Consider the following 12911-nt stretch of genomic DNA (forward strand, 5'->3'; position numbering starts at 1 on the left):
GACCGACGAAACGACCTGTATTGCAATATCCAGAACTGGTGCCTGTGAAAGGATTTGAGAAAATTGAATGCAGAATGAAGTTAGCGCCATAATGAAGCAACTATAAACACATAGTACCGTCAGAACTCAAGAAAACTAGCAAATATTAATAGCATAAGCTCAGATGCAATACATATGTAGAGGCCCCCGTTTGAGTTGGGCCGGCCTCTGAGTAAGGGCGGCCCAACTCGTGGAAATGGGGGAGGGAGTGTCCCGATCGAAACGCCTCCCTCCCCTGTTTTTTTTGGAAACCTCCTCCCGAATCCGTCGGAAAGAGGGGTCTCAGGGTGATAAAACCCTAGCAACCGGGCGAGAATCGCCCCCTCCTCTTTCTAGGGCATCCGTCGAGAGCCTTTCCACACAAAAAAAAAAAAAGAAAAAAAAAAAAGGTTTGGGTCTTGCCTTGCCGCGGGAGGAACCGGAGCGGTCGCCGACGATCCGGCCGGGAGGATCTCGCCGGAGGCAAGGTGAGTCGTCCCTCCTCCTTCCTCATTCTCTAGATCCCTATTTCATTCGAATCCGGCCGGCGAGCCGTTGGGTTGGAGACAAGAAGTCTCCGGTTCCCCCCTCCCGTTCGACCGCCCATCGTCGGGTTGGCGCGTGGCAGCCGTCGCCGGACGTGGCGCATGGCCGGCACCATGTTGGGGGCGTCGACCGCTGGGGTCGCCGGCCACCGGTGGCCACTGCCACCGAGCACGCCATGGGGAGAAAAGAATGAGAGAGAGAGAGAGAGAGAGAGAGAGAGCCAACTCTCTTCTTTGTAATTTTATTGACAGAGGGAAGGGAGGAAGGAAGTGAGAGGGGGAGAACAGCCGGGTTCCATCTTCCTTGTTCTCCTCCCACTCCAGTTGCTCTAGTTGCTCTATTTTAATTCCATGTTTTCTCTCTAGTCTAATATAGGGAAATCATGGACTGATGGTTAATCCTAGAGTGTTAGATACTAGTGGACCCTTAAGGGGATCCATAGGGGGTTTGGGTTTTATATATATTGGATAATTTTTAATGATGATTTGGTTCTGTAGGGGAACAATCTGTTGGACGAGAGGACATTGAGCAGGATTCTGTGCATTCCGGTTCCTTATCGCCGTGAGGGCAGGTGATTGGTTGTCTAAATTTTCAACAAAGGTAAGAATCCTTGTACGCCAATCCTACATGATATAAATATTTTGCACTATATATATGTTTGATATGCTATGATTCAGACAAAGCAAAATGGTTTTTTATATTTAAATTGTATTTTGATCGTCTTTGCTTGTGATTGGTATAATGATGGATGCATGCATGCGCATAACTTACACCTACATAATTGGACTGATGGATGGGGTGCTCTAAACTAACTATGTGATATTGGTTGCCCCGTCACGGGCTGGAAACGTGACCGTGGTTAGTTTAAAGCCGGAAATAAATATAAAGGAATTGATGTGTGGATGTAAACTGGATTGTATGAAAAGGGACTTTGGGTTTATCTTGTTATTATGGAACTATAATGTGCAGGCCCCGCCACAGGCTGAAAAATGTGGTACCTTGGTAGGCCCCCTCACAGGCTAGAAATGTGGAACTATAATGTGCAGGCCCCGCCACAGGCTGAAAATGTGATACTTTGGTAGGCCCCCTCACAGGCTAGAAATGTGGAACTATAATGTGCAGGCCCCGCCACAGGCTGAAAATGTGATACCTTGGTAGGCCCCCTCACAGGCTAGAAATGTGGAACTATAATGTGCAGGCCCCGCCACAGGCTGAAAATGTGATACTTTGGTAGGCCCCCTCACAGGCTAGAAATGTGGAACTATAATGTGCAGGCCCCGCCACAGGCTGAAAATGTGATACTTTGGTAGGCCCCATCACAGGCTAGAAATGTGGAACTATAATGTGCAGGCCCTGCCACAGGCTGAAAATGTGATAATTTGGTTGCCCCACCACAGGCTGAGAAATGTGACTGAGATTTGACCCAAAGTCGGAAAGATAATTAATTCGGATCAAGTTGAAGAAAAGACATTGAAACTATAATACATGTTTATGAGCTATCATATGCTATATATTTCTTGTGTGGCTGGACTTTTATTGATGTTTGATATACATACATGTATCGATTATTTGAGCTTTGATAGCCGGTTTATGACTTCATGATATGTGCTTTGACTTGTCGTAGTTTTCAGATTTTTATCATTATTGTGTTGGTGTGGATATGTAGGGATTCTTACTGGGCTGTAAAGCTCACCCCCTTTTCTTCTTTCTTTTTATCAGAGTTGCAGGATGCTTAGATTTGGATGGGATGGGCGCAGAGTACAAGTATCAGAGTCATTAGCTAGTTAGTTTGTTTGTCCTTCTTTGATGTCGATGAACATTTGAAGATCTTGTAATTGAACTAATTTGTTTATTTGGATATGTCGGACTTGTCTATTTGAATTATTAAATTAATCGTGGATTTATTGGAATTTTGTTAAACATAGGCCTTGCATGATCTTTAGGGCACTGCTCTAGGGCTCATGCGGCCGGTCGCGTACCGGACCCCGGGTGTTGGGTTCGGGGCGTGACAGAGTGGTATCAGAGCTTAAGGTTAAGGTATCCTAGGGTTTAGGTTCAGGTGAGAGTGAGTGGGGGAAGAATATCTAATGACTTATTAAAGTACCCTCTAGATACATTTTTTCTTTGTAATCTTAAATGTTAAAGGTAACTTGTGTAGGTTGATATGGCACGAGGGAGTGGACGTGGGCGTAATAGGAGGCCGACTCGTTTTGCCGATGGCTCCGCTGCTTGGACGCCCTCCGAACAACAAGAAGATGTTCCACCCTCACCAGCCAGAAGTGTGCACCCACAGGAACACCCCGTCAACCCTGTTGGTAGTGCTCTGGAAACGGGAACCCCGGAAACTCCAAGGACAGGAACCTCGGGTGAGCCTAGGATTCAGCCGAATGAACCACTAAGTGCTTCTCAGATGATGGAAGCAATGATGCAACAACAAGCTACTTCCCGTTCAGATATGATGAGAATGATGGAGATGCAACAACGCTTCATGGAACAGCAGCAACAATTTATGCAGCAACAGTTACAACATCAGCGGCAGCAGATGACTCCTCAGTATTTACAGGGGGCTACAAGTCGGCAAGAGCATCATGTTAGTTTGGCAGAATTCAAAAAGTTTGCACCTTCAGCTTTTAAAGGCACTTCTGACCCTTTAGAGGCTGAGACTTGGCTGAATGAAATGGAAAAGGTTTTCAACGCTCTGAGATGCCCTGATGAGGATAGGGTTACTTTTGCTACATTTATGCTGCTGGGAGAAGCGGATATTTGGTGGAATGTGGAAAGAGGAAAGATGGGACAGAACGCTACATCTTTGACTTGGGAAGGATTTAAGGAGCTTTTCCGTGACAAGTATATTCCCCAAAGCGTGAGACGGCAGAAATTTCGAGAGTTTACCCGGTTAGAGCAAGGGAATATGACGGTCGCAGAGTATGCTGCAAAATTTGAGGAACTGGCCAGGTATGCCCCAGGACAGGTGGAGAATGAAAGAGAACGAGCTGAGAAGTTTGAAAGTGGACTCAGAGCCCGAATCAGACAACAGGTGTCTACCTTCGAGCTTTCTTCCTACAAGGATGTGGTTAACAAGGCTTTGGTAGTTGAAAGGGGTTTGAATGACACTCAAGAAGAGAGGGAAAGAATTTTGAAAAAGAGAAACAGACAAGCTGAGTTACAAAATAAGCATGGCAAAAATACTGAATTCGGGCCCAAGAAACAAACTACTGGGAATGATAAGACTCAGCGCAAGGATACTGTGAAATGCTATAGATGTGGCGGACCCCACTATCAGAGCGAGTGCAACTGGTTTAATGGGAATTGTTTTTCATGTGGCCAACAGGGCCATAGGGCAGACACTTGTCCTAATCGCGGAGAGCAACAAACTCGACAGGCATCTCAGCCTATTCAGGGAGCTCCAACCAACCAAGCAACTCAGAATGAACAACAACGAGGAGGACAGCAGAGGCCTAGAACTCAGGGGCGAGTCTATGCTCTTACACAACACGATGCTGACGCCTCTAACACCGTGGTGACAGGTACAATTGAAATCTCATCCACAAATGCCTATATTTTGATTGATCCTGGAGCTACTCATTCTTTTATATCTGCTGATTTTGTTGGAAGAAATAGTACATTGATTTCTTTGCCACTAGAGACTGAACTGTGTGTCTCCATCCCTAATGGAGATGTAATCTTAGTTAACTCTGTCTGCAAAGACTGTATCTTGAATATTGAAGGCAGGGAAATGAAAGTAGATTTACTAGTCCTAGTGATGAAGGATTTCGACATGATCCTTGGGATGGACTGGTTGGCAGCATATCATGCCACTGTTGACTGCTTCGAGAAAACAGTAAAATTTCAAATTTCTGGTCAGCCAGAGTTTACTTTTAGTGGCAACAGAGTGTTACCTCCGCCAAAAGTAATCTCAGCCATACAGGCCAAGCGACTCCTTCGGAAAGGTGATGAAGGATTCTTAGCCATGGTAGTGGGCACCCAGCTGGAAGAACTCAAACTAGAAGACATTCCTATTGTGAGGGAATTTCCAGATGTCTTTCCAGAGGATTTGCCAGGATTACCTCCTGATAGAGAGGTTGAATTCTCCATTGATTTGATTCCTGGCACTGGACCAATTTCTAAGGCCCCATACCGAATGGCTCCAGCTGAATTAAAAGTGCTAAAGGAACAACTACAGGAGCTGTTGGACAAAGGTTTCGTCAGGCCTAGTGTCTCTCCTTGGGGTGCTCCTGTACTATTTGTGAAAAAGAAAGATGGCAGTTTTCGGCTTTGCATAGATTATCGAGAAATAAATGGAGTAACAGTGCGGAACAAATACCCTTTACCGAGAATTGATGATTTGTTCGATCAGCTGCAAGGGGCACAAATCTTCTCAAAACTTGATCTACGCTCCGGATATCACCAGTTGAGAATAAAGGCTGAAGACATACCAAAGACAGCATTCAGAACTAGATATGGACACTATGAGTTTTTGGTTATGCCCTTCGGGTTAACAAATGCACCAGCAGCCTTTATGGATCTTATGAATCGGGTGTTCAAACCCTACCTGGATCAATTTGTGGTAGTATTTATTGATGACATTCTAGTCTATTCAAAAAGTCCACAAGAGCATGAGGAGCATTTGAGGATAGTGTTACAAACTCTTAGAGAAAACAAGCTTTATGGCAAGCTGCAGAAATGTGAGTTCTGGTTAAACAGTATCACCTTTCTCTGGCACGTGATCTCCAAGGATGGCATCTCTGTCGACCCAAAGAAAGTAGAGGCAGTAGTTGATTGGAGTAGACCTACTAATGTGACCGAGGTGCGCAGCTTTTTGGGAATGGCGGGATACTATCGGAGATTCGTTGAGGGATTCTCTCGTATTGCCATGCCTGTATCTCGTCTAACCCAAAAGCAAGTAAAATTTGAATGGAAGGAGGATTGTGAGTAGAGTTTTCAGGAGTTGAAAAGACAATTGGTGACAGCCCCGATATTGGCCCTTCCATCTGGATCAGGAGGCTTCAGCATCTATAGTGATGCATCACGCAAGGGCCTCGGCTGTGTTCTTATGCAGAATGAGAAGGTGATAGCCTATGCTTCTAGACAGTTGAAACCATATGAGCTGAATTATCCTACTCATGATTTGGAGTTAGCAGCTGTGATCTTTGCTTTAAAAATATGGAGGCACTATTTATATGGTGAACATTGTGAAATTTTTACGGACCACAAAAGTTTGAAGTATATCTATACTCAAAAGGAGCTGAATTTGAGGCAAAGGAGATGGTTAGAGCTATTAAAAGATTATGATCTAACTATCAATTACCATCCAGGAAAGGCAAATGTTGTGGCCGATGCTCTAAGCAGGAAATCTTCAAGTAAATTAGCGGCTCTGATCACTACACAAAGAAACATTTTGTTGGACTTGGAGAGATATGAAATTGAAGTACGACTGCATGATCCTCAAGTACGACTTGCTAATCTTATGGTGCAGCCTACCTTGATTGAGAGGATTAAGTCATCTCAAAAAGAGGATCCAGAATTACAGAGGGTGAGGGGAACAGTTGAGTCTGGTGTTCAAAGCGAATTCCATATGCATGAGGATGGTTCCTTAAGATTCGGTAGCAGATTGTGCGTCCCTAAAGTTCCAGAATTAAGAAATGAAATTTTAGAGGAGGCTCATAGCTCGGCTTATACAATGCATCCAGGAGGCACAAAGATGTATCAGAATTTAAAGAAACATTTTTGGTGGAGTGGTATGAAAAAGGATATTGCTCAATTTGTAGCTCAGTGTCTAGTATGTCAGCAGGTAAAAGCAGAACATCAAAGACCTGCGGGACCATTACAGTCTCTACTTATTCCTCAATGGAAGTGGGAGCATATCACCATGGACTTTGTGACTAGCTTGCCAAAAACCCTACGAGGTAATGATGCCGTGTGGGTAATTGTTGACCGGCTAACCAAATCAGCACACTTTTTGCCTTTCAGAGTTGGTTTCTCCTTAGAGAGATTGGCAGGCTTATATATAGAGCATATTGTGAAGTTGCATGGGGTTCCAGTTACCATTGTGTCAGACAGAGACAGTAGATTTGTATCACAGTTTTGGAAGAGTCTTCATAAGGCTCTTGGAACCAAATTGAGCTTTAGCACAGCTTTCCACCCCCAAACCGATGGACAGTCAGAAAGAACCATCCAGATCTTAGAAGACATGTTGAGAGCCTGTGTCATGGATCTAGGAGGAGCGTGGGATGGCCACTTATCACTAGTAGAGTTTGCTTACAATAATAGCTATCAAGCAAGTATACAAATGGCTCCTTTTGAGGTGTTGTATGGCCGGAAGTGCCGATCTCCTATTTGTTGGGATGACGTGGGCGAGAGAAAATTATTAGGCCCAGAGATAGTACAACAGACTGTTGATAAGGTGCAAGTGATCAGAGAACGACTCCGTACAGCTCAGAGTCGCCAAAAGAGTTATGCTGATAATAGAAGGAGAGAACTGGAATTTCAAATTGGAGATCATGTTTTCTTGAGAGTGTCACCTACAAAAGGTGTGATGAGATTTGGGGTTCGTGGCAAATTGAGCCCTAGGTATGTTGGTCCGTTTGAGATTTTGGACAAGGTTGGGGAGGTGGCGTATCGATTGGCTTTACCACCGGCTTTATCCAGTGTGCACAATGTTTTTCATGTGTCAATGTTGAAGAAATATGTACCAGATCCGAGTCATGTGGTAGCATATGAGCCGTTACATCTTCAGGAGGATTTGACCTATGAGGAGTTTCCAGTACGAATTGTGGACAGAAAAGATCAGGTACTACGACATCGAACCATTCCTTTTGTGAAGGTACAATGGGATAATCATACGGAAAGAGAGGCTACTTGGGAGCTCGAAGAAGAGATGAAAGTCAAGTATCCGCAGCTTTTTGAAACCCCAGGTATGCCAATTTCGAGGACGAAATTTTCTTTTAGGAGGGGAGAATGTAGAGGCCCCCGTTTGAGTTGGGCCGGCCTCTGAGTAAGGGCGGCCCAACTCGTGGAAATGGGGGAGGGAGTGTCCCGATCGAAACGCCTCCCTCCCCTGTTTTTTTTGGAAACCTCCTCCCGAATCCGTCGGAAAGAGGGGTCTCAGGGTGATAAAACCCTAGCAACCGGGCGAGAATCGCCCCCTCCTCTTTCTAGGGCATCCGTCGAGAGCCTTTCCACACAAAAAAAAAAAAAGAAAAAAGAAAAGGTTTGGGTCTTGCCTTGCCGCGGGAGGAATCGGAGCGGTCGCCGACGATCCGGCCGGGAGGATCTCGCCGGAGGCAAGGTGAGTCGTCCCTCCTCCTTCCTCATTCTCTAGATCCCTATTTCATTCGAATCTGGCCGGCGAGCCGTTGGGTTGGAGACAAGAAGTCTCCGGTTCCCCCCTCCCGTTCGACCGCCCATCGTCGGGTTGGCGCGTGGCAGCCGTCGCCGGACGTGGCGCATGGCCGGCACCATGTTGGGGGCGTCGACTGCTGGGGTCGCCGGCCACCGGTGGCCACTGCCACCGAGCACGCCATGGGGAGAAAAGAATGAGAGAGAGAGAGAGAGAGAGAGAGAGAGAGAGAGCCAACTCTCTTCTTTGTAATTTTATTGACAGAGGGAAGGGAGGAAGGAAGTGAGAGGGGGAGAACAGCCGGGTTCCATCTTCCTTGTTCTCCTCCCACTCCAGTTGCTCTAGTTGCTCTATTTTAATTCCATGTTTTCTCTCTAGTCTAATATAGGGAAATCATGGACTGATGGTTAATCCTAGAGTGTTAGATACTAGTGGACCCTTAAGGGGATCCATAGGGGGTTTGGGTTTTATATATATTGGATAATTTTTAATGATGATTTGGTTCTGTAGGGGAACAATCTGTTGGACGAGAGGACATTGAGCAGGATTCTGTGCATTCCGGTTCCTTATCGCCGTGAGGGCAGGTGATTGGTTGTCTAAATTTTCAACAAAGGTAAGAATCCTTGTACGCCAATCCTACATGATATAAATATTTTGCACTATATATATGTTTGATATGCTATGATTCAGACAAAGCAAAATGGTTTTTTATATTTAAATTGTATTTTGATCGTCTTTGCTTGTGATTGGTATAATGATGGATGCATGCATGCGCATAACTTACACCTACATAATTGGACTGATGGATGTGGTGCTCTAAACTAACTATGTGATATTGGTTGCCCCGTCACGGGCTGGAAACGTGACCGTGGTTAGTTTAAAGCCGGAAATAAATATAAAGGAATTGATGTGTGGATGTAAACTGGATTGTATGAAAAGGGACTTTGGGTTTATCTTGTTATTATGGTAGGCTCCGTCACAAGCTGAAAAATGTGGTACCTTGGTAGGCCCCCTCACAGGCTAGAAATGTGGAACTATAATGTGCAGGCCCCGTCACAGGCTGAAAATGTGATACTTTGGTAGGCCCCCTCACAGGCTAGAAATGTGGAACTATAATGTGCAGGCCCCGCCACAGGCTGAAAATGTGATACTTTGGTAGGCCCCCTCACAGGCTAGAAATGTGGAACTATAATGTGCAGGCCCTGCCACAGGCTGAAAATGTGATACCTTGGTAGGCCCCCTCACAGGCTAGAAATGTGGAACTATAATGTGCAGGCCCCGCCACAGGCTGAAAATGTGATACTTTGGTAGGCCCCCTCACAGGCTAGAAATGTGGAACTATAATGTGCAGGCCCCGCCACAGGCTGAAAATGTGATACTTTGGTAGGCCCCATCACAGGCTAAAAATGTGGAACTATAATGTGCAGGCCCTGCCACAGGCTGAAAATGTGATAATTTGGTTGCCCCACCACAGGCTGAGAAATGTGACTGAGATTTGACCCAAAGTCGGAAAGATAATTAATTCGGATCAAGTTGAAGAAAAGACATTGAAACTATAATACATGTTTATGAGCTATCATATGCTATATATTTCTTGTGTGGCTGGACTTTTATTGATGTTTGATATACATACATGTATCGATTATTTGAGCTTTGATAGCCGGTTTATGACTTCATGATATGTGCTTTGACTTGTCGTAGTTTTCAGATTTTTATCATTATTGTGTTGGTGTGGATGTGTAGGGATTCTTACTGGGCTGTAAAGCTCACCCCCTTTTCTTCTTTCTTTTTATCAGAGTTGCAGGATGCTTAGATTTGGATGGGATGGGCGCAGAGTACAAGTATCAGAGTCATTAGCTAGTTAGTTTGTTTGTCCTTCTTTGATGTCGATGAACATTTGAAGATCTTGTAATTGAACTAATTTGTTTATTTGGATATGTCGGACTTGTCTATTTGAATTATTAAATTAATCGTGGATTTATTGGAATTTTGTTAAACATAGGCCTTGCATGATCTTTAGGGCACTGCTCTAGGGCTCATGCGGCCGGTCGCGTACCGGACCCCGGGTGTTGGGTTCGGGGCGTGACAACATAGGCGGCTAGCTGATATCAATAGGAATAGCTGAACTAGCGAACCTCTTAATTAAAACAAGCTTGTCACAGATGCATGGCTAGCAACCATGAAATTTTTTTTAAGCCTGTGCAGAGGAATACAGGGGGAGTTGATTCCTCGTAGAGATTTGCACCAACAAGGATATATCAAGGAACAATTGAAACAAGAGTTATAGACCGAAACATTAAATGTGTGCTTAAACACCATGCTAATAATTAACTAACAGGTGGTATAGATGACATGAAGATCCCTTGATTGCATCATCCAGTGCTGTAAAAGGAAATTACATCTTCATGTTTTACTCAGCCGAATTTCAGAGACTGGTAAACTTTTGCCTTGCAAGAGCGATTTCAGATCCTCTATTTTGTTATTCACACGGAAACTCCACTGCAGACGGAGAAGACGCTCACCAAGCACCGCCGGCGACGAGCTAGCCGTTAGGGCACGATCCGAACATTCTCTCTCCTCGGAGGTTTCTCGCTCCTTGGAGCTTCTCACTCTAGAAACTAGCTTTTTACGATCAGTTTTAACACGTCCATTTGTGAGACGTCCCTACTTGGTTGATTGCCCAGAATAGAGCACAAAGCAACAACACCTCTTGCTCGTATGTCCCAAAAAATTCTTGAAATTATCAAAATTTTAGTATGAACAATCGTCGTTGTTTATCAGTATAATGAAATAAAACTATTTTTATCCCTAAAGCCGATGTGAACATGATAGTTGATTATTATTTAATTACTTTTAAATAAAAATGCATATAATCTAATACAAGATGATATTGATAATGGCGTTAGAACTTGTGTCTCACATAGAAAACCTGGTTCCGCCCCTTACCAAGTGGTGCTTTAATAGCTCATGTTATCGACCAATCTCGTCAAGAATTTTTTTTCTAGCAGTCAGTCCCAATCAATATCTTGTCTTCATCTAGTCTTATAAAGATTTTTCTGCAAGAAGAATAAGTGCCACATATTCTCAAAAGCTGAACTCTTAATTATATGATAGTGTTTGCACACTTCAAATACTTCCTCTTTGAGATTGATCATGGCTTAGACGGATCGGAGTGCCTTGACTTCCTCAAGACGTCAAGGAGTGCCGCAGGAGAGGAGATCGATGCCACATCAATTGGGGCGACAGCACACAAGAGGAATGGAGAGGAAAAGATGTGGCAGAGGACTGGTGGTGCTAGTCTTCCATGACCGGAAGGCCATCGATTGACTGCAGCAATGTCGGCAACCAAACAATGCTTGAAAAGGAGGAAGAACAAAGACAAAATTCCAAAACAAAACTGAGAAGCGAGCGAGCGATTAGATTTAGGAATGGGCTGTTCTGGGCCATGCCCCAGCACAAGCTGCAAGCCAAAGGTCAGGCCACGTCTAAAACTGATGCAGGACAACCTACGAATGCAACCTACTATGATTTCAGAGATTAGTAAGCTTTCACAAAAGTAACTTAAAATTTAAATGTTGCTGATTTTTACTTCGGTTATGTTAGAGTTAAGGTATGAGATTAATCAATCTAAGAAATTAGGTTGCAATCAAGTATTACGGTTTATTCTGATCCTAAAGAAACGTCTCGTTGCTAGGGTATGCTAACTTAATATTAAGATTTTAAAAGGCGAATAGGATGGGTTTGGTAGTAGATGTCCTAGGTTCTGAATTTTTGACAGCAAAGTAAATTTTTAGGTGTCTGGCTATCATGCAAGAGAACTTAAAGCATAATTAGATGAACAAGCCCAAGAGAAAGAAGAACCTATCACCTGTCGTGGATCAGAAGTTCTGATTCTTACGTTCGTGGATCTGAAAGCAACGAAGAACGCAACCCCGCAGCGCAGAAATTTCAGCAAGGCTGAATGTTGAATCCTGTTGAAGGTGAAAGCCGTAGAGGAGCATCGGGATGGCTGTTGTAGATGGCAAATGGTGGAAAGAAGCCTCTGAGGATGGCGGATCAGATCTGCAAATATGGAGGAAAACACCACAGTGGGCCACATGAAGGGGAGGACTCCTAGTTGGACTAGGAATCCTAGTGCGGTTTGGAAAGGGGGCGGCTGATTTGGTTGGCGTGTGTGGATTCCCAACCGAAATAGGAATCTTATTGCGTTGGCATAAAAGCGAGAGATAAGGGGGCAAGTGGCGTGGTGGATGAAGAAGTCCTTAACAGCCAAGGACTTGTTGAGGGTGGGGTTCACGCGTGGGAAGAGATGGTTGTGGTATGGCCGGTGGCTAGCACTAGGATCTCCTTGTTTGTCAAGGAGTTCTTGCTGAAGATGGCGTTCTTGGAGAAGATGAAAGCATGCCGATGACGAGGTCCCACTGATGAAGAAGATCTCTGGAAAAGGTAGGAAAGGATAGGATTGAGATGAAGGAGTTTTGGAGACACAAGAAGAAGAGATTATGGAGACGCAAGAGGAAGAAGAAGATGGCTTTACGCCAAAGGAGAAGAAAGAGGTGTCGGCCAAAGCCAAGAAGGGATTATTTCATTCAATGCTTGATGCCCTAATTCATGGGGCGTGGCCTTTAAATAGGCCTTACATCATGACTCAAACATGGCCCTCAAATCAAGTTAATCAATTGACCAACTTAATCAATTAACAACTAACCAAACTTGGACCCTTACATCAATTAATCCCTTACCAAAATTGATCCAATCAATTGACCCAATTACATTACTTAACAGCTAACCCAATTGACTTATTTAATAACAAAACAACTGACTAAATTAACTTGACTAAAATAAAAGCAAATGACCAAATTGACTCGATTAAACAAAAGCAAAATGCAGCAAAATAAAAATGAAGCAGACTCAAATGGACCCAATTTGGGGGTCCTGATGTCAAACTCTGGTGCGGTGTGAGTGAATAGCTCTAATGGCTCCCTCATCTGAAGGAACGACTCTGATG

The 12911-nt window shown here is 44.2% G+C and overlaps 1 protein-coding gene across 2 annotated transcripts; it reads left to right on the forward strand.

The window, feature by feature from the left end:
• Window positions 1-3027: 3027 nt before the first annotated feature.
• LOC149768605 (uncharacterized) lies at window positions 3028-9884 on the forward strand. Of its 2 annotated transcripts, XM_089930662.1 has the most exons (3): window positions 3028-4091; window positions 8414-8516; window positions 9700-9884. In XM_089930662.1, the coding sequence occupies exons 1-2, from the start codon at window positions 3029-3031 to the stop codon at window positions 8479-8481; spliced, it is 1131 nt and encodes a 376-aa protein (XP_089786788.1). In that variant the 5' UTR covers window position 3028; the 3' UTR covers window positions 8482-8516; window positions 9700-9884. The 2 variants fall into 2 exon arrangements, with proteins under 2 accessions (XP_089786788.1, XP_089786790.1); XM_089930664.1 differs by lacking the exon at window positions 8414-8516.
• The last annotated feature ends 3027 nt before the right edge of the window (window positions 9885-12911 follow it).

Source organism: Phoenix dactylifera, chromosome 1, assembly GCF_051530095.1.
Source record: "Phoenix dactylifera cultivar Ajwa chromosome 1, Ajwa_hap1_PhDact_Kaust_v1.1, whole genome shotgun sequence".
In the NCBI taxonomy this organism is placed as follows: domain Eukaryota; kingdom Viridiplantae; phylum Streptophyta; class Magnoliopsida; order Arecales; family Arecaceae; genus Phoenix; species Phoenix dactylifera.

Coding starts and splice junctions, on each gene's coding strand:
- LOC149768605 (XM_089930662.1), top strand. CDS start 3,029: ATGATGGAGATGCAACAACGCTTCATGGAACAGCAGCAACAATTTATG. Junction 4,092..8,413: donor CTCTAACACCGTGGTGACAG/GTACAATTGAAA, acceptor TTGGTTCTGTAG/GGGAACAATCTGTTGGACGA.